The sequence below is a fragment of the Gymnogyps californianus genome, chromosome 3 (genome assembly GCF_018139145.2).
Source record: "Gymnogyps californianus isolate 813 chromosome 3, ASM1813914v2, whole genome shotgun sequence".
Classification (NCBI taxonomy): Eukaryota; Metazoa; Chordata; class Aves; order Accipitriformes; family Cathartidae; genus Gymnogyps; species Gymnogyps californianus.
In genome coordinates, this window is record NC_059473.1 from 66758862 (window position 1) to 66779970 (window position 21109).

General features: G+C 40.8%; 1 protein-coding gene across 1 annotated transcript in view; it reads left to right on the forward strand.

Moving 5' to 3' along the window:
* Positions 1-21109, forward strand: part of SAMD3 (sterile alpha motif domain containing 3) — a 41074-nt gene that overhangs the window by 10387 nt on the left and 9578 nt on the right. Inside the window, exons 4-6 of the mRNA XM_050894699.1 lie at positions 4994-5179; positions 5487-5571; positions 12614-12781. Coding sequence (XP_050750656.1) covers positions 4994-5179; positions 5487-5571; positions 12614-12781 — 439 coding nt within the window. The remainder of the gene's footprint in view (positions 1-4993; positions 5180-5486; positions 5572-12613; positions 12782-21109) is intronic.

The following is a 21109-nucleotide window of genomic DNA, read 5'->3' on the forward strand; positions in this document are numbered from 1 at the left end:
TTTGTCTGTAACTTTGTGCTCCTACTGAATGTGATGATTTCTATAGCAAGGGTACTGCAGGAAAAGCTGAAACAGGAGCTGCTCTGGGAAATGGGCAGCTGTGGTGTGTCTGTCAGCTCCCGCATCCTAGCCTTGCTGAAGCTAACACTACTGCGGGTAACTTCTTGTTCAGTCTAAAGGATACCTGCCCCTACGTTTAGTGGGAACTGAAAAAGTAAAAGACATCATCAAGTGCTAGGTCGACTGCAAATCCCAGGCTCTAGGGAATAACTGGGAAACTGTGCCTTTGTGCTGGAAAGTAGGAAATGGCAGTGAAGCACATGAAGAGAAAGGCATGAGAATCTTTCAGGCACAGATCTCGGAACTGTGAACAGAAGAGTGCCCTATTTTATCCTACTATTGACAGGGGAAAAACAGTTTCTTTTCATATTTAATCATCTGTCACCATTTCTTCCTTTCGATGGAAACAACCTTTGCAACCTTAAATACTGTCATACAGTTGAAAGCATATTATACGTGTGTTAGGGAAAAGGAACATTTTTTACAGCAGCAGACTTTTCCTTTCTTCACATCTGCAAGTACCAGGTTTTCTTTTCTCTTCTGCTTCTTCCTTGGCTTTGTAGATGTGGACTTTTTTCCAGCCTACAAATCTTCAGACAGGAGTCTCTTGCTGACGTTTGGTGTAGACACATGAAAGGCTAGACCTTCACCTGTGAAAAATGGGCATCTGTTGAGGCTCCACCCGTGTGCTGAGTTCTGTCTGGACGTGCTGAACGTGGAAGCCCACTGATGTCAGCAACTGGGATGTCCTCTGAGTTGCTGGGACCTGAGCTGATACAAGATGTAGCAATGGGTACCATAGACTCATGGACTTTACTAAAGTAGACAATAAGAAAAGCATGTGGCACACAGCCTGTTTATGCGTGTGCTCAGTTGGCCTTTAAGTCACTTTTTTTCCTAAATAATCTAAATAGATGCAGGAAACTGATCCTTCTTACCAGTATGCTCAGAAGCTTAAAAATGACAAAATCATATGATCTTGTATTTGAACCTGTTTCTAGGTATCTACTGCACTTTGCACAGCTATCTTTATTGAGCTGTTTATGTTGATGACAAGATTATTTTTACTGACTTGTTACAGCTAATTCAGTAAGCTATGTCTCTCTGCATGAGGTTGCACAGGACACTGAGCTTGGAGACTGTGATGCTGTGTTCACTCACCACTCTTCACTCCGGTGCAGTCTAAAACCTTCATCGAATGATCTGGGTTGTGCTGCAAGTGTGTAAAATCTTTGCCTTTTTGGCAGTAAACCAAGATGTTCCCTGGGATTAGGGACCCCAGGGCTTATATAATTCGAATAGGTGGAGGTTTTGGGGGTTGTCTTTTTCATTTTATTTTGGGTTTTTGGGGGTTTTTTGCCAGCTGAAGGAGACAAACAGCTCCTCCCAAAATGATTTTATTTTATAGTTTCGTGTCTCAGTAAACATGCTGTGCGTGAGCAGTGTAAGGCTGTAATGGAGCCAAAGAAAGAAACAGCTGTGTGAAACAGTGCTATGGCTTAGTACAGTAAGTAAAGCGGTCATCGACAAAAGCTGAGGGGTCAAAAGCTCTGTGATTAGTTGTGTCCTTGCTGAGGATATGCTTCTTAGGATGCAGTTCCATGTTGAAGCAAGCTGGTCTCTCTCTTTATGTTTAGCTGCATCTGCACTGGTATTTGTTTCACCTCATGGGGAGCCATTTTGGGGACCTGAACAGTGAGAAAACTAAACCAAGAAGAAAGATGAAGAATTTAATCACTGTAGCTCTTTGAAATAACTTGCTGCAGGGTTAGAGGCTTCCCAGTACCAGTAAGAAAGTGGTAGGGACGTGTGACAGCGGGGGCAGAGGGGAACTGACATTTGGCAGCAGCTAGCCATAGGACTGATTTAGCTGCAGCATCAGATGTCTTAAGAACTGAGAGAAAAGAAAAGATGTAGGAATTTGTACTTTGGGATCTTGATCTTATCTTTGTGTCTCAGGTTATCTAGAAGACCAGAGAGCGATGGTTAGAAACATGCTATATTTGTTTGTACCTAAATATCTAACTGTAATGCTGTTCTCCACAATCAAGGAAGGTCTTGGCTATATGCATAAATCCCAGTGCATGTACAGTTTAACTGAACTGTTCTTTTAGTTAAACAAGCTTGCATGTGAGCCTTTCTGGGGATAAAGTTTAGTGTGGAGTTGTGTCTCTCTTCAAACAAACCTGTATTTCATTGTAAAATATTACTGCACATATTTCATATGACCACCTAACAGCGATGATTTCAGCAAAAGCTAGTAAAATATTCAATCTATTGCACTGTGGAGAATAAAAGAATTTTTGGATCTTGTTTGGACAGCAAGGAAGTATTTTCTGTGTTGGGTAAGGCTGAAGAGAAATGGAATTTGGAGTATTTTTGTTGTACTGCAAATGTGGAGGGACTGGTGGAGGGGAGAGTTACCATGCCTCCACGGCTATTAGCCATCCCAACTCCAAGAAAATTTTATTTTCTTCAAGGAAATGAGTACAGTTCAGTTTGCCTGAACTGAACCTGCTAAACCATTCCACTTTTTGAAATGGCAATTCAGCGTCACTGGTGTTAGCAACAACAGGAGTATCAGTGCTGCTCAGCTACAAATTACTGCATGTTTTAAACTTCTGTACATTTTTGAGCTAGTTTAAATGATAGCATGTTGAAAATAGTATGTAGTAACTTGCAGCCTGTCTGCCACATCACATTCATCAGTAAAGTTGGTGGAAGTACAGGATTCAAACTTACAGGCTCCTTACTGATGCTACATTGAACATCTGCACTTTATTTGCATAGCAGGGATTTCCAAGTGATTTCAGAATCTGGGTTGGGTTTTATTTTCACATTTGTGTATTAATTTATCACCAAAAAAGGATATGAATGTGTCTGTGTGGATATGTTTGTCACTTTTCACACAGCTTCTCCTTCTTTTGAGACTGTAAAGTACTAATAGAAGTTCACTACAGTTTGCGTCTACTGTTAACCATTTGTGTCCCATAAAATCTGGTGAGCTTGGAGAGAGAGCAGCCCTGGCCATTTTGTACCCATTTTGCATGGGGAAACGGTAGTGCTGTGAGTACTGCTACTACTGTTAATATATCTATGAGAATCAGATGACAGTATGCAATTTTTTTTTTTTTTTTCAGCACTGCATCACAATTTGCAGTAGTGCTGCGTTTGGTAAATTTATATCAAGGCTGTAGCGCTTTTACTAGCCTGCAAGCTACCAACCTACATTAAAAGATGCCAAGATGGTGTGGCAGCATAACCAGGTCAACAAGGTTATGAGAGTTATGAGCTAACCTACTCAAGAAGGTATTGAGGCTATAACTAATGCTGTAGGGGCCCAAAATAATCTGCCTCCCAGATATACAGTAATCTTTCAAAGTGGTATAAACTAAGCTACTGCAAATGCTCATCCATTGGTATTGCAGTTGATTTTGCCAGCCTAAAGATACTGGTTACCATGGGGATTTTTTACATCCTTACGCGAAAGAGGCTGGATAGCAAAACCTCCCAATGAAGACCTTGCTAAAATTCTTCACAACTCTTATTTATATACCTAGCTCTTGTTTATAGGCTACCGTAGAGACTTTTAGGAGTGAAAACTTGTGTATGTTGACTGGACTGAAGTCTAGCAGTATTTCCCTCCATAACTTTCACAGACTCAAAAGCTAGTGCAGCTTGGAAGGGACACCAGAGCATGCCTAGTCCAGCCACATGTCTGTGTGGGAGCTTTCACCTACCAAGTGGGGGGTTCCTAACTTGAGACATAGACAGTATAGATTTCAACAACTGTGGTAACTATCTTAATTTCCATCATAATTTGTGGAGATAAATAGGTGAGAGAACATCTGGTCTGATTTAGATGTCTTCTGGTTGTTCTGTCAACCTTCAGTGGTGCTTATGTCTCCTCGGTGAATATAAAGGGAGTGCAGATAATTCAGATATAGATATCTGTATATTTATACCATAGATATCTGTATATTTATACCATGTAAGCATCTACATTTGTCATCTGTAATGATAGCATTTTATTTTAAAAATTCTTTTAAAAGTCTGGTAGTTGTTTCCAAATTGCAGAGAGCAATTTAACACAAATGTAAATTGCAGTGATGCCACATATATAACAGGACTCTTTCGATGTCTTTGGCACCTCTCATTTGCGATTTCCTTATTGGGTCTGGACTACTATGATTGGGAAGCTGTCTAGGGCTGCCAGAACCACTCCACCTTTTAGGTGGCCCTTGATTGACTTACAGCTCAATTTATCTCTACTTTTCCCTGTGTTCCTTCAGAATTAGGGTTTGGCAGGCTCTCTGGAGGCTGGAAGCACTTGCGTGGCCGGTGGTGATATCCTGCCTCAGGCTCACCCGAGCTGGGGTGTGACACCTGAAATAGTGCTGATGGTCTTCTTGGGATGGGAGCTGTGGGTACTTACGGGCTGTGTCTGCTTTGTTTCCAGTCATTGTGCTGATGATAACTTCCTTCATCCCGTCACTGCTTTCCCCTTTGGGAGGACAGTCTTAGCTAATGTCATGCATAGTATTTTATTCAATTAAGCTGTTCAGCTTACTTGCACGAGTAAGTTAGCAGAACTGGTAGGAAACACATTATAAATGATGACAGATAAAGTTATTTTGCAACAGTAGCAAGTCCCCAGTGATTTCCTCCGCTCTACCTTCTGCTTTCAGTTAGTGACCACCTTCTAGCATCTGCTGATTAAAACATTTCACAACTGGCATCTGGTTTTAACCCCATATGTTTTAATTGCAGCTTTTGTGGGTATTATTTATGTAGAAACCGAGAGCAAGCCTTGAATTTCTATAGCAATAACTTGCCTTTGTGTTGAATTTTTGCTTGTGTTTTTCTTTCCTTCTTGCTTGCATTCCCATAGAAGAAGGACGTGATCATGATGACATAATCTTTTCTTTTACAGAAAAAATCTGAACTCATTTTTTGCAAGATACAAGACGTTGCAATGGACAAGTTCTTATGCTTTGCCGGACTTCCCTTATGATGTCAAGTGCATATTGGCAGAAAAAAAATGCCCTGATCACAGTATGAGAATAAGGATTATTGAATTTTTACAAGCAGACATGACAAAATACCTAGAAGGATCACTGTGAGTAAACATTGTGAAATTTATTTGGGGGCATTACCAATTGGCTGCAGAAGTAAATTTTCAAATGAATGTAAAGCCATTCTCTTTAATATGCTTGCTTAAATAGAGGAGGCTAAGGGCCTGAAACCTGTTGAAGCCAACAGGAAGACTTCATGCAAACCTTAAAGCTGTTCCCTTTGTTATTTGGAGGGGAATCAATAGTCTTGGAAATAGTCCGTTTAATGTATATCAGTATAGACTCCAGGCAGTGTCTAATACTGTCTAGAATACCAAGTATTTCTTTTACATCTCCACCTTGTTTGCACAGGTATCCGAACAGTCAGCAATATAACATTGTTGTCAATGCTCTGCTGCAGGCATACCCATTTCTTGATGAAGATGGGAATGGCTTTGTAAGTATTGTAAAGAATATTCCATCTTGAAAAATACAGGTTGGGATTTTTTTTTTTGCATAATCAATCACAAGGAAATAACCTAGTTCAGAGGAAATCAGTATTGATTTCTTATATACTGGCTCTATTCAGAGCTGTAAGCTTCACTTTGACATGTTTGGCAAATCACATTCTTGTTTCATTATATTAATTAAAGATTAATCCAGTTATAGCCATTCCTCAAAGCCACTGTCAGATCATGCAGACCTGTACATGAAGTCTCTCGTTGCTTGTTGGGTACAGTTTCTTTCTGGATTGATTTCTTCCAAAGGATAAATTTAAGTAAATGTGACTTATTTCTGTTTTTAAAAACAAAGCCAAGCCTGCAGAAAATTGTCTATATGAGGACTAACATATGACTGATGCTCTTGCAATGCACTATGATCGCTTGTGTGTTAGATATCTAGCTACAGCATGCAGTAATACTGCTGGTTTAAGTACATGTGGAATCTAGGCCTAATTAAAAAAAAATAATTATTTAAAAACACTGGTTGAGATCTCAGTGGGGGCATAACAGAAAGCAGTGGGAGGAGGTGACTTAAATTTGAACTACACTTTTTCACTCCTGTGACCCAGAATATGTATCTGTGGTCTCAGAGGACAGTGTTCACCTTTTGACTTCACATCACTGCTTTGCCATGTGATACTTTTATAGCATCTTGTAAAAGCTTGTGAGACTCAGTGGGGATTGTTAGCTTTAAACATACATAAATATCTGTCTCCTGTGCAGTTACTGCAGAAAGCAAAATAATTTTGAGAATAAAAAAAAACATGTGAGGATTAAGGGGTGGCTATTCTAGTTCTCCCCTGAGCCTAGGCATTGTAGGAGGGAAGGGACTAAAGAAAACAAACACATCTCAGAGAGGAGAGAGGGAGCAGAAGAATCAGAGAGCAACAGTCCACCCTCATTTTCAATCAGGATACTTCTCTGAATACCCCAGTGGGGGTCCCCACCCGGGGTCCTGAGTAATGCTACAGCTTCATCTGGCTCCGTTTGCGAAGGGGAGCTGGAATGACATTCAGGTCGGGTCCAAAGCCATTTTACAGCCTTTAACTTTTAAAAACTGTTTTTAAACAGAGATTCTTAAGCTAGGTTTTCAAAGGGCTTTAATTGCAGCAGGACCATAGACTGACTGAAACTACTTATAACTCCATTCTCTGGGAAATGGCTCATCGCTTCCCAGATCAATCCCAGAGCTGGTGCTGGCAGAAGTTACGTGATGGGGCAGAGACTTCAGAGTTGTTCTTTGTCTTTTGATATTTCTCTCATGCTTACTATAAAGCATATCTGAAAGAAACCACCATAAGTGAGTGAGGAAGCTGGAATTAGCAGTTTGCAATATTGCTAGTCTAACGCTTCTGAGCCAGCCCCTCTCTATTGCCTGGGTTGAGGCAGGAAAAAATGCACTAAAGGTGCATGTCTGTATACTTAAGTTTGGAGGAGGGGGTGAGAATGAACTACTATTTTTATTGGCCCTACTGTTAGACATTCTGTTCTTCCTTCACGATCATAAAGGCTATAAATACTTCTTTTTTTCTTGATCTGAGATAGTTGCGTGTTACGACAGCAACGGCTTGAAACAAACCCTACAACATATGCACAGCTACTTAGCATAAGGCTTGCAGTAAAACTGAATTCATATACCATTAAGAAACAAATGAACAACAACAACAAAATTGGCTAACCACCATTCTTTCATCTTTTCTCAGAAAAAATGTCTTCAGCAGCTCAAAAAAGTGAAGTTTTTGTAGGCTTTTCTTTTAAAATTGCCTCAGGCTAGCATGAGACTGTAAGAATTGCTGCTTGCTGTTCCTGATAACAGTATTGAATCACAGGTCTTGTAAGACATAAAATATTACTTACTGAGAGGTTTTGAATACCTTAAACTTATTTATCTATAATAATTAGACAGTTATTATTACAATTTTTGAATAGTACATTGAAAGTATTTAAGAAAACTATCATCAATAAAATAATTCAGAGGTAAAGCAGAAAGCTCTTTATTTGGGGACTGATAGCTAAATGTAAAAAAGAAAAACTGTAACATGAGAGTAGTAAGCAAAAATGCTAGTTACATTAGTTATTTAATAACATATATATAAAGTTCTGGAGATGCAGTTCATATAATGTGGTTTTGGTGTCTACATTGGGAAGGGAGGAATAGCACTATGGAAGTTCTTGTTTCTTTCTGTGGACTCCAAAGGGAGCCTGGGGTGACTAGCTGTGCACAGATGTCTGTGTCTGATAGATAACCCCCTCCTTTCGGTGTGTTGTAAGGCTAGAGAAAGGGACACACCGAACATGGCAATTCAGCTGGGCAGGCCTCTGAGAATAATGGTTTCCAGGACTGGTAGATTATTAAAGAAGTTATCTGAGTTTATTTGGGATACCAACAAACATGTTTTCAAGTATTTGGACTTTTAATTTCTTGTCAAAGTTACAGGAAAAAGAAATAGTTGCATGCTTTTCAAAAAACAAAAGAGCTGAACATAGTTTGGAGTACTAAGTCTTGCATTCCCTCTGGCGTGCTGGAGCTCACTTCTGCCATCGGGTGTTTTCCCTTCTGCCACGCAAAATGCTCTGTCCTACTGTATTGTTAATGACATTAATTTATTGCTTTTTATTTATTGCTGTGCTATGTCTTGGTTCCTAGATTCAGTTAAACTCTAAATTAATGCTTAAAAGGAAAGCAATTGCTTACCCTTTGGGGTGGAGGAGCAGCCACAGTGTCTGCTGGGGTCTGCAGAAGGCTGTGGTAGTTCTTAATGAGATACCCTGAGAAGGTCTGTCAGTGGTGTGATTTTTATTTTTAACTCGCGAGTCTTATGGTTTGGAGCCCTTCACCAGAAATGGATGTGTCTTGGCTGCTGGAAGGATGCAGTGGAAACTGTTCTGGGTTCTTCTACGGCAAGTACGCATGCCTGTGCATGGCGTGGGTGGGCAGGGGCAGCCCGTGGGGCGTTCTGGCTGAGAAAAGGGAAAGCTCATCCCGTGAGAGATCTTGACATTCCAGAATTAGCTTTTTCTTCTGACCAAAAACAGAAAATCAGAATGTAAAGGACTTGATGTAATGAAAAACTTGGAGAAACTTTGAATTGGAAATGTCAGCACTTTTGTTGCAACATTTTCATGGAAATGAAATGGCTTGGAAAATTGGAAAGGGGAAAGATCTGCTGGAAAACATAAAGGAACAACAACAAAAAACCGAACCTAAGAGCCCCTAAATTCACACCAGTATTTTCACGACAGGAAAAAAATTTACTTGCAAAACTTTGAACATTCCTTTTTTTTTTTTCCCCCCAAAGTACTGGACACCTTTTATTTACAACTCCAAACTATTTTAAACAAGTAATTTAGACAATGTATGCATTATGTAGAAACGTCTAATATTTTCAATCATCTCATACCGTTGCAATGAGAGGTCATTAAAGGTTTAGTGTTTCAAGATTTATTAGTAGATTATCCATAATTCTATTTTCTTAGTTAAAAGGTTTCCTATTTAATTTTGCAGTAGAGAAAAATATGCTTCTGTGCCATCGGCCCTTGAAAAGGATATCTAATGGAATGTAGTCTGAATGATGATAATGATCCTAAATGAATAAGTTTAAAAATAAGGTTATGAATAAGCTATTTATATACTATGAATTTAAAAAGAAGGCTATTTACTAGGTCACTGTAGAAGCAGGAATTAAGAAAGAATTATCTGAAATCCTAAATAATAGTAAAAAAAAAAATCATTGTATACTAAAAGCAAAACTCATTTAAGAGGTCTGTGGAGCACTTGGAATGAAATTATTTTCCCCACCCTGTTCCAAGATTAGCTTTTGGAAAGAAGTGCTTTAAGGTGTTTACCTAAGGAATTTTTCCCATGATGTTTTCTTCTACTTAAAGAACAATGTTATCCTAAAGTAACACAACATTTTAAAAAATTAATCTTCATTTAATCATGAAATAGATTATTAGATTTCTGATTTATAATGTAACCAATGCAACATTTGTAAGTAGTTACAGGCAAATAGGTTATATAGAAAAAGCCAAGGTCATAGTTGCAGCAGCCAAAAGAAAATTGGCATGATGCTGTTTCTTGACCATTTGCAAGACACTATTCTCTTTGTATTCATTCCTTTTACAAAGGTTACAACCAACCATTTGGAAAGAGTCACTGCCCTTATTTCATTTCATTTCAGCCAACAATTTAAAATTGTATGATTTCAAGACAGCCATACATGAGGAAGGAAAAGAGAGGGCTCTCTCGTCCGCACCACTCGCCAGTGGGCTTTGCGTAAGCGGCTCCCTTGAGCTTGGGGCTGCCGAGCGGTGCCGGGATGCCGGTGAAACCCAGGATCCCAGTGCTGACATGTCTGATTTATGTAACCACTGCACACAAAATGATTATTTGCTAGTAAATTACTGCTCTTAATCTGCGTGTAATCCTTTCCCTCCTATGTCAGATAGACACAGACTAATCCTTCTGCTCCCTTACAAGCATTGTAAACCTTCCGGGGGTGGTTTGGGTTTTTTTGGGGGGGAGAATTAATAGAAAATAAAGTTATCAGCTCAAAAATGGTAACGAAAGCATCCTTTTTAGAAGATGCATTACCTGCTAGGGAAACCATGTAAATGTATGTGCTCACAGTCTCATTCATGAAATAGGTATGTGAGAAGGGACTTGGCTAAGCTTATGAGAATCCTATTACAGAAATAGATTTAGTTAAAACTCTTAATTTATCTGAGGACAGGAGGATGAAACAGCTGAATGTTTTGAACTTTGAGGGATATTTAAAGCTCTGTATAGGTGTCAGCGTATTCTTTCATGTGGAAGAATAAGCAAAAACGTCTTCTAACCAAACAGAGGTTTTCAAAAGAAAGAAACTGTGCAAAACTCAACTAAGGGGATATTTAAATTGTCAGCTGCTAATATATTCTGGGATGATCATGTTTTAAAATATTTTAACATCTGTTGAACACTTCAGAGAAGTGTTAAGCTAAGGTTTTTTGTTTGCTTGTTTCTTAACAGCCTTAAAATAACAATGTTCCAAATAAATTTTGCTAGGCATGTAACGTTGGGGCATTTACATCAAAATGTAAATGCATAGGGCCAGAATTGTAAACATATTTAGGAACCTTAATGGTTCAGGCAAATACCAACTGGGATTTTCAAGGCATGCAGTCACGTTACTGCTTTTGAAAACAGTGCTGGGCTGTAATACTCAAATTGAGGCTGTAAATATGCCTTGTGAGAAGGCTGGGTGAGCCGTTGTGCTCTATTTCTAATCGTTACATTTAGGTTGGTGACATGACTCCTGTTCTGGCAGAATCCTAAGCCTGAAGTTTACATACTAGAAATGCAGATGGGTTTGTTTTCTTTCCAGTTCTCCGATGTTCACATGTGACTGGCAGTGAGAGGATACTTCTGTAAGAGCCCGTAGGTGGGTGGCAGAAAGTGTCCCCCCAGGAAGGGCTCACCTGCCCTGGCTGGCCCAGGTCTGCCCAAGAAGTGCTGAGGTAGACACCACAGGGTCTGTATCCTCATGGCTCTTCCGCTCTCATTTTTCACCATTCAAGGAGCTTTTGCTTTTAGGATTGAGGACCTGTAAGTCAGCTAATACCCTAGGGAGGTGGGAGCAGTATTTCCAGCAGGAGAAAGGCAAGGTCACACTGCCTTCACCACCATCTTTTAAGAGACCCTCCCATCTGTATCCCATGGGTGAGAAAGGCAGGCATGTCAGACTCACTGTGAAGAAAGATACTGTACTACTTAGTCTACTTTTACTGAATTCTGGTTTACACCAAAGTTAACACTTAAAGTCATATGACCTTGGCTAATAAAGGACATAATTTTGGTAAGAAATTTGGGGTAATCATTCTTCTGTTTATATTGTGTTTTAGTATGTCAGTGAGTACAAGCTTCAGTATAGTATTAAGTGAGTATAGTATTGGAGTCAGTTTTAGAAAATGACGTAACAGCTATTTGAATCTCTCTTGCCACGTCCTGTCATTTACAGTCACTTTTCTGACTAATTTTTGTTCCCTCTTGACTGTTGAAAACCCTCAAAACCTGAAATAAGCAGTTGCTTTTGTGGATCTGACAAAATATTTTCAATATTGACAACTGCAGGGTTTGCCTGCAGACATGTTTAGCAGCCTTGGCTTAGTAATTGTTTCCCCGCGTGTTGGTAGTTAGCATGGCTGGGTCCCGCCACAGGACGCCCAGCCCGGGACTGGAGGTAAACAGCCGTCTGTCTGTAAGGATGCACGAGGAAGTTGGGCTGCCAAGGAGCAATGAGTGGCTCCATTAAACAGGGACTGCATCTACTTGCAATGCAGAACTGCCTTTAAGTTGCAATTTACATGCCTTGAGGAGTCTCACAAACACTAGGACCTACTTAAATGATCCTTCTAATTCAGCAAGTTTGAGTTCAGCTTAATAATACACTTGATCCAGTGTAACTGTAGGCTTCCTGCAAAAGGGAGCATCCCACCGTGTCTTTCCTGCTCCCTTGTGTTAGATATGATAATCATACAACTGCACAACGAGTCAGAGGCAGGGGGAAAATAATCCACTCAAAAAAAACCCCATTAGTTTTCTGTGGCATCAGTGAGCTGAGCTGATTCACTGTGTAGTTTCATGACCTGATGTCATCAACAGAGCATCCAAAAGTACAACTGAGAAAAGGAAAGCAAATTGCGATTTCACTGACAACCCTGGTTATATTGGATACATCTAACCCTTAGGTTCGATTACTGTCATCCTTAGTGAACCACGGCGGTGCCAGTAGCCTCACTGTTTGGTTGCCATAGAGTCATATACCACAGGTGCTTGTGTTTCCTTCAGTCCTGAAGCCACCAGTATGCTGATGCCACCCTATGAGTCTTTTCCTGCTTAGTGGCAAACGCTTTTTGATAAAGTAGAGTTAGAGAAAACAAAGTGACCTGCTTTAGGAATGGGGCAAATTCTTGAAAGATACTGGTAATGACATATTTTTTTTTTCCACTGTGCAGTTGCTATGGAAACGGGCCCTTAAAGATCGTTTCAAATATGTGCGGAGACCCATTGAAGATGATGAGCAAGTCCTGAGGAACAAATGCAAGTTTGGCCACAGGCGAGGACAGACCAGGAAATCTTCATTTGCTGAAAACAAACCTGATGATGTCCAGGTACAGGTAGAGGTAAGATTTTTGGTGCTTAACTGAGTTCTGTGTCTTTCAGCTCCTCTGCTGACGGTAAGGTCACCAGCCAGTAAAGGGGAGAACAAAGTGATCTCATTCTATTTAAACTCATTTTCTATAGAGTTTGTCGTATAGCCAGACCCTTGACTTTTTTTCCTTTCCGGAGAGCTAAGTATCAACAGTGGAGCTGAACCAAACACTGGATGCCTTGCACATTTGTTGTCATTTAGAGTTGTTGCCAGTTGGACATAAAATTCTGTCTCTTTTTAAAATGCAATATTTCCATTGTGCTTTAGGTTATACACCTCCAGTTAGAGTGAAAAGCAATAAAGGCTTATGTCTAAGAGCTGACACCTATGTACAAATAAGAATGCAAAGTGATATTTGAGCTGGTAGCAAATGGCCATATCCTACTGTCACATTGCACTTTGTTATATAAAAGCTGTTTGTGTTGATGTGCGATATACATAGGGATGCTTATGAATGTATGCATGCAGTTGCTATATTTCCCTTTAGTTAGAGAATTCAGAGAGCTGTCACTGTCCCGTAAGTGTTTGAAGCATACTAATTAATTTATAGACTTTCATAAATACATTAACGTTTCAGTTATGCTTTGCCAACACTCCTCACACTTCCTTCAGTGCTGCAATTAAAATGTGGTAAGATTTAAACAATTGTAAGAATGTGATAAAGAAGATATGTAAGTAAATATTTGACTTTAGTTTACAGATGTCCATCCTGCTGTTTACCAAACACATGTCTTTAGGGCAGCAAGAGTGGCTTACTGGATGCATTTCTGCATAAATTTCCCTTGTGTTTGAAGGTAGCTGTACTTTTCTACCCAAAAAGCAGATACACGCTTTTGGTTTGGTTTTTGGTGGGTTTTGTTTTTTTTTTTTTTTTTAGAAGCTTCTGTTTATCCCCTTTTGATTAATGTGTGCAGGAATAAACACTTCCCTCTTTTTGCCTGCTTTAGTTGAAATGTTTGCAGAATGTGTGAAAAAACCTTTAATCTGGGTGCAAAACAATAAACAGTCTTGCATGTGCTAAAGGAGAAATGACAGGCTCCTGGTTTTGTGCATGCATTAAGAGTTATCCATCCTTTATCTGCTAATGCTTGGAAACGGCAAATGTGGGTCTTTTTTGTCACATCAGCTAGCTGAGAAGGGCTTTGCAGTGATCCTGTAGGGACTGCATGCTCAACTTCATTTTACTATAGAGAAGGTATAACCACACTGCGCTGTGTGTCTGTAAATTAGGAATCGCCACTCTTTTTAACTGGCCCAAGGCCATCACTGGTCATTCCTTGTTTGCTTTAGAAATTGAAGAAGAAGAAAGTATGTTCCACCTCTTCTAAAGTTCTAGGCATTTTCTGCTAGCCTTAACGTTGTAAGCAAATAAGGGTTAAACTGGAAGGAGCACAGAGGATGCTGTCTCTCTGAGCAACTTTTACTTTCTTTCTCTTATTTTTCCTGTATCCTAAACAGCAGGGAGATATAAATGCAAGAATTAACACTTGTGGAGCCTACTAAGGCTTAAGAATGAGTCCCACAAAATTGAGGGAATCATACCTTTCTTAGTTTTAAATGTGGTTCTACATTGAAACCAGGTATGTCTGGCTCTGAGATCCTAAATTATGTCGCTACAAACTGCAGCTGAACAAGATGTTTGTTTATCATTCTTTTAAACACATGCCATGTGGGGTTTTTAATTTTGTATATTTAGGAACACACACAAAGGCACCTTTCTGCTAATCCTTGGCACTAACTACTTTGTGATAAATTTAAACTGCTAAACAAAGAGTCTTAGCCTCAAAAAATAAATATTTGGTCTAGAAGCCAATGCCACAGGCAAAACCAAATTATATTCAAATTATCATTAGCCAGATCCCCTTGCCTTCTTCCCTTTTCCAAGTCTGGAAGAACAGATCAGCCTTGTGTGGACTAGAAGCCAACACATCAGGATTATTTAAGGTAAAAGGGTGGGAAATGAGTTCCAGGTTAAGGAGGCCTTTGGAGAATAATCAGCGAAGGATTCCTAGCCCCTTTGTGTCACCACACTCTCCCTCAGATAGGCAGAGTAGGACATTTAGGGCATTATAGGTCAAAGCCAACTGGCAAGCAGTGCAGATGAAAGAGCACATCTGTTCCCAACAGATGACCTACTTACCAGCCATACAGCTGACTTCTATATTGCGCTTTAGTTTCTGAACAGTCATAAGATGTAACTCTGTCAAATGTGCTTTGTGTCAGTATAATCTTGGATTGTTAATGGTATGAAACTGATAAAAAGATTATTTACTAATAGGAAATGCCTCACTGGTATACCTGGCATTTGTTTTTATATAAAAAGAGTAATAAAGCTATTACTACTAATAAAATCCTTAACCACTCTTTCTATTTCATCATGTGAAAAAACAGTTGCTTGCCAGGACAAGCTTCCTGTGATGTTTTGGGATGTGCTCAGAGCCACAGATGATGTCTGCTCCTTGGTCTGTCCAAGCCCTGTTACCCGCCAGCAGGCATTCCTCCTCCAAACACAGCATGAGCATTACTTGGCCTCCCATGCAGGGCATTGCTTCCAGATGCAGCATCTGGCTTTCTCCTCCAGTTTCTTTAAAACATCTGCTGATGTGTTCCTCATTACAGAGCATTATATTCAAGCAAGGTTGAAGAGTATATTCATTTTAGAGTGGCTAGCATCACAGGAAAGGTCTTGAGCAAGTGCAGTGTTCAGGGCTGTAAAATGATGGTGAGTAAGCACATAAACCCACGCTGGAGGTGTCTGTCACTGAAGGAGGTTTTGCTTAAAATGATGCTCCCTACAAATATTCATCAGGTTGAGCCACCATTGGAAAGAAGCTTGGACTGTGCCTGACATAGCCATTAATATGAGCCTCCATGTCTGAGGGATATTCAGAACTTGATCAGGAAAGCCTCCTTAATTAACAAATTTTCTGGCTATGGAGTGAGAATCCTCCTCAGTCATTTTCCACAGCCAGGCAAATATCCTGGAGCTCCAGTAATCCAGGGGAGAGTGCTTTGTAATGATAATGACCTTCATCTGGTGCAAATGGAAGGTACTTTCCATGAGAGGTGTGACCACACCCTGAAAATAAATAAGAAAGGCAAGTCAGTCTCCCCTCTGCAGCCAGGGTGGGATTACTGCTAAGGCAGCCATCCAGTGGCTTGTTCTGACTGATCTCCTTATTGTTTTTTTTTTAGCATCAAAATGGCACCATAAAACCCTTCCTCTGCCCTAGGAAATTATTTGGCTTATGGTCCTTCAGGCTATGAGAGAAACTGGCAGTTGTAACAGGAGGGACCCTAGACATGGGGGAGCCAGAAGGAATAGGAAGATAGGACACTCTTGGTGTGCGTCTTTGGCCAGAGGATTATCAAAAGGCAAAAGGTGATGGAGAGGGAAGTGCAGTTAGAGCTGGTGATTGGCTTCCATATGATGAAAGCATGTGGTTCAAACACTAGCTTAGTCATCGCAGGAGTGGTGACGAAAAAGCAAATTGTCCCTTTCAGAACTTCAAGTTTTGAAACCTTGTCAGTCTTGAACAGTACTGTCCATGGAAAGTGTGACTTCACAATCAATTCAGTTACATGAATATAGACATAAAAATGCCCACAGATATCCTGCATGGCTCCACCTGCCAATCCAGAAGGGCATGAGTCTCCCATAGGTCCTGTGTCATATTCCGCTACTTCCAGAGGTTTCTGGGATACCCTTATGACATCTCAAACGCCACTAAATAGCTATATCTATGCAACTGAATCAAGCTCCTTCAATCTATCCCAGCCGTTGTATGAGAAAACCCATCAGCAAAGGGACTATCCAAGGATGTATGTTGGGGCCCCCAACATAAGAAGGACATGGACCTGTTGGAGAGAGTCCAGAGCAGGGCCACGAAGATGATCAGGGGGCTGGAGAACCTCTCCTATGAAGACAGGCTGAGAGAGTTGGGGTTGTTCAGCCTGCAGGAGAGAAGGCTCTGGGGAGACCTTATAGCAGCCTTCCAGTACCTAAAGGGGGCCTACAAGAAAGCTGGAGAGGGACTTTTTACAAGGGCATGTAGTGATTGGACAAGGGGTAATGGCTTTAAACTGAAAGAGGGTAGATTTAGATTAGATGTAAAGAAGAAGTTCTTTACTGTGAGGGTGGTGAGGCACTGGAACAGGTTGCTCAGAGAAGTTGTGGATGCCCCATCCTTGGAAGTGTTCAAGGCCAGGTTGGATGGGGCTTTGAGCAACCTGGTCTAGTGGAAGGTGTCCCTGCCCATGGCAGGGGGGATGGAACTAGATGATCTTTAAGGTCCCTTCCAACTCAAACCATTCTATGATTCCATGATATCTTAAGTTACCTGAATTTTAAGGGAATATGACTGGCTAGAACACTGACAGTAGTTAATGATCTTAAACAGAAGTGGAGAGAGAGTACAGTCCCTCTTCTAATGCCTCCAATTTCTTACCTCCTATGACAGCCTGTTTTTGAGGTAATCAGGGTTTCTCTGAAGCTGTCACACAAGTAAATTTGGAGTTAGGTGTGAAAAGGAGAAATAGGTTCTGACAAGACGTCAGTTAAGATAGCGGTAGAGGTTTGCAGATAACTGGACATATTTGCCACACCTAGCAGAGCTGGGAATAACATAATGAAAACAATTTATAAAAGGGTGCACCAGCACGCCATCTCCTTTCTGTATCTATGGGACGGAGATAAGAAATGTTTTGGTGAGTACTTAGCTTGGGATAAGCGGAAGGATTCAGCAGAAACTTAAACTCATGAAGTTGGACATCTGCTGATATTATTCCTGTACAGGGAAGATAAGCAGGAACGTTGAAAGTGGTGAATGTGCAAATCCTCTGCCAAGAGGACCAGATGAAAATCAGAGAAGACCTCTGTGCCAAGAGGACCAGATGAAAATCAGAGAAGACCTCTGGCCCAGGAGGCATCCAGGTAGAAGGTGGGCACCATATGTGCTTGCTTTTGTGGTATCATGCAGTACAAGAGTGGAGAAGCTGGTGAGAACATTCTTGCTGTAAGGCTGAGGCTTCCCCTTAACTAATGAGGCTCAGAGAGCGAGCTTGTCTTGGAGAGAATGGATGGGCCTCCTGGCTTTAAACAGGAGGAAGGTTGTTGAAAAGCTGTGTGGTAGGCTTCCTGAGTTTGGCCAAAATCCATATTAAGATCACCTTGGGTGCCCAGAGCCAGATTTAATGACGAGGCCTGGAAGGCTTAACTTCACAAAGTACCTGGTTCAGGGCAGATGTAGAAGACAGTCCCTGAACCAGCCAGCACGAGGGAGCTGATTGTTGAAGGAAGCCAGCCATTAATGGGGTGAAGCAGGTGATCTATGCTGCCTTTTGCCTTTACCCTTCCTCAGCCTGTGTAACCATTTGTCAAAGTCATACTGATACTGAAGCTGGGAGTCTGCTTGAGCCTCTGGGGGTGGTCTTGGGGCTAATTGTGAGAAGAAAAATGGTGATGGAAAAATCGCTGCTTTTGGGTGCTTCACAGAAGTTTACCCTGTTGGCTTTGTGCTCATCATGATCTGGAAATTGTCTTTTCTGATGAAAGAAGGAATCAGGATTGAGTGATGTCTACCCTGTGAGCTGGAGCTTCTTTTACCTTGAATTAGGTGAATTAGGTAAATTAGGTAAAAGTTAGACATTTCCTAGGGATATGCTTTTCTTTGAGGTGATAACTAACATAATGTTTGTCAATGAGATTATGCCACTGCAGGAGTTAGAAACTTGAAACAAGGTTTCAAGGAGTGCGGAGAGAATAGGGTTTGGGAGGCGATGGCTGGAGAAAAAGGGAGAAGTGAGGAGAAAAAAAAAAAGACATCAGCAAGGGAAAAAGGAAACCACATGAATCAAATGTCTGTAAAACTCTCAAAGGATGAACAGCTTGTGCATGAGATGCAGAAACTCTCTTGGCTCCGTCTTGTGGTTGAGGGGCACTACTGGCAGGTACAGCATTAGGTACCATCTATACTGTGAATGCTGTACACAGATGAAGCAGGGGTGATAGCCCCTTTTCCTCTAAGATCAAAAGTCTCCAAATCAAGTGCTTGAATGTCTGCACAGCCAGAATGTGAGCATGCATATACGAATGATCATTCAATGGCTGTACTGTTGTAATGTGATTTTTCCACTAAAACTTTGATGTGCAAACATAGTGTGTGGTGTTGCTTAGCTAATATTTTAAAATGCTTTTAGAGTCAAAAAAAAGCTTTAAACACAAATTCCTGGTATACATCTTATGCTTCACCTTCTTATTTATGTCATTCAGTATCTCCATTGTTCTGTGAGTTAACATAAAGTGTGAAATACAGGTTGTCCCTTGGTGGAGGAAAACAGATTTCACCCATTTTGCTTAGGCTCTGTGTTTGGTGGCTTACAAATCAGAAGGCAGTTATGATCAGAAATAAACTGACTTATGTGGCTTTGAAAGTTTGCAGTTAGCATTGGCATGTAAGTCTAGCTCTAAAAGTGTCTGCCTGGCTCAAAAGGGTAATTATGTGTAATTAAAGCAGAGCCTGCTTTAATTAAACATCTCATTTGACTACAAGTTAGCGTGGATCCTGCAGTAGGTTACATGCTCATTTTGCATGAAAGCAGTCTGCCCATGCTGTTTCACCTGTCTTTGTGTTCAGTGTTTGGACATAAGAGGTGGCACAGTTGTGATGCCTTCTTAGTTCTCTCCCACGCTCTGGGGCAAGAAGATGGACCCTGAGCGGTGTCCAGCTTACTGCCTGCCTTTCGGATTCAGACTTCTTCCAGATCAGTCTGGGGTGTTTGGGTTTTTTTTTTTTTGAGCAAATCTTCACTTTCTAATGTGATAACCTGGTTTGAGCATTCCTCCTGATATAAAATGCCCCAGTGTTCAGCACACTAAATGTCATTATGATGAACCTGAAAGTCACCACAGAAAAAGGGCTGTCCCTTACAATAATGGTATTAAAAACTGTTCTGTACACTGTTTTTTTATGACACCTTGTGTCTGTATGTATTCCAGACAAAATAGCAAGACCCGCTTTTCAGTATTCAAAAATCAAGACACAAGATTCAGATTATGCTCACTTAGCTACCTGTAAAAGCTTTTCTCATCCTGAAGAAGTTACAAAACCCAATTAATGGAAAAGATTATCCCAAACAAGGGTCCCACCATACTCCCAGTATGAGTATGCAAGCATCATATTCTTTGTTTAGGCACAGAGAAGACACTGAAACTGCTACTGTCAGGCTTTCTTCCATAAGTACCTTGAGCATTGATGCTAACTCTGATGCAGGTAGACTCAGCAATCAAGAAGTGTTAGCAGCATCAATGCTCTAAGCAATAACATGACTTGGAGTATGCATTGGCATCTAGCAAGGAAAATTTGAAATGTTTTTTCAAAGGAAATATTATTAGCTGCTGCTGGGAGCTGACAAGAGCAGCAATAATGAAAGGCAATGCGACAGCTGTACCAACACTGCTACTCATCAGCAACCCAGTCCCAAAGTATGGTGTAAAAGGAGCTCCCATTCAGCGCTGGCACCACTGAACCTGTCTATGTGGCACTGCTGTTCCAGGAGATGGTTCTCATTACCATGGCATGGTTTCTACCCTTTTCAGCAAGCAGATTAGTCTCCATCCGAAGCAATTCCCTCAAAGGAATATTCCCAAAGCATCCCAGGTGAGGAACCTGAATCCATGGTTGGCAGTGAACAGACCAACAGCATGCAGTGCAGTGTTCTCATATCCATCCCTTTAACTCTACTGGTTCTATTTTAATTCACTGTCTCAGACTGAGGAGTCAGTAGGTCCTGTTGGCATTCTTCAAAAAAGAGACCTTGATCTTTGTCGTTAGCAACAGCTAGGCTACATTTACTATTCAGGAACTGGTGTAAACCCTTGTAAAGAGCAAGAGGTGCCTGCTGTCCTCACCAGAGGAGCTTTCATCACTCTGTGATTAGGCAGTCATGTTACTTTGGTATTGACATTAATGACTTTTAGGATTTATGATGCTGGCTTTCAACAGTAACTGAAAGCTTAGACCCTGGAGATACACATCATGCATAAGAATTGCTCCCTTCCTCCTCGCAGAGAGATGTAGCAGCTTCACTTCCTTGGCTGTGGCACTGACACATAAAAGTGCCCCGCTAGCTGCGGCTTTTTGCAAGAATATGGTAATATAATCTCGTATCTTGGGAAAAATCAAGATCCATCAGAAGGACAGTAAGGAATTGGGCCTTTATTTAACAACCTGTCTCCAACAAAATGACTAACTATCCTTTTGCTTCAGGAGATGGGAGATATGAGGGAATTGGAGTCTAG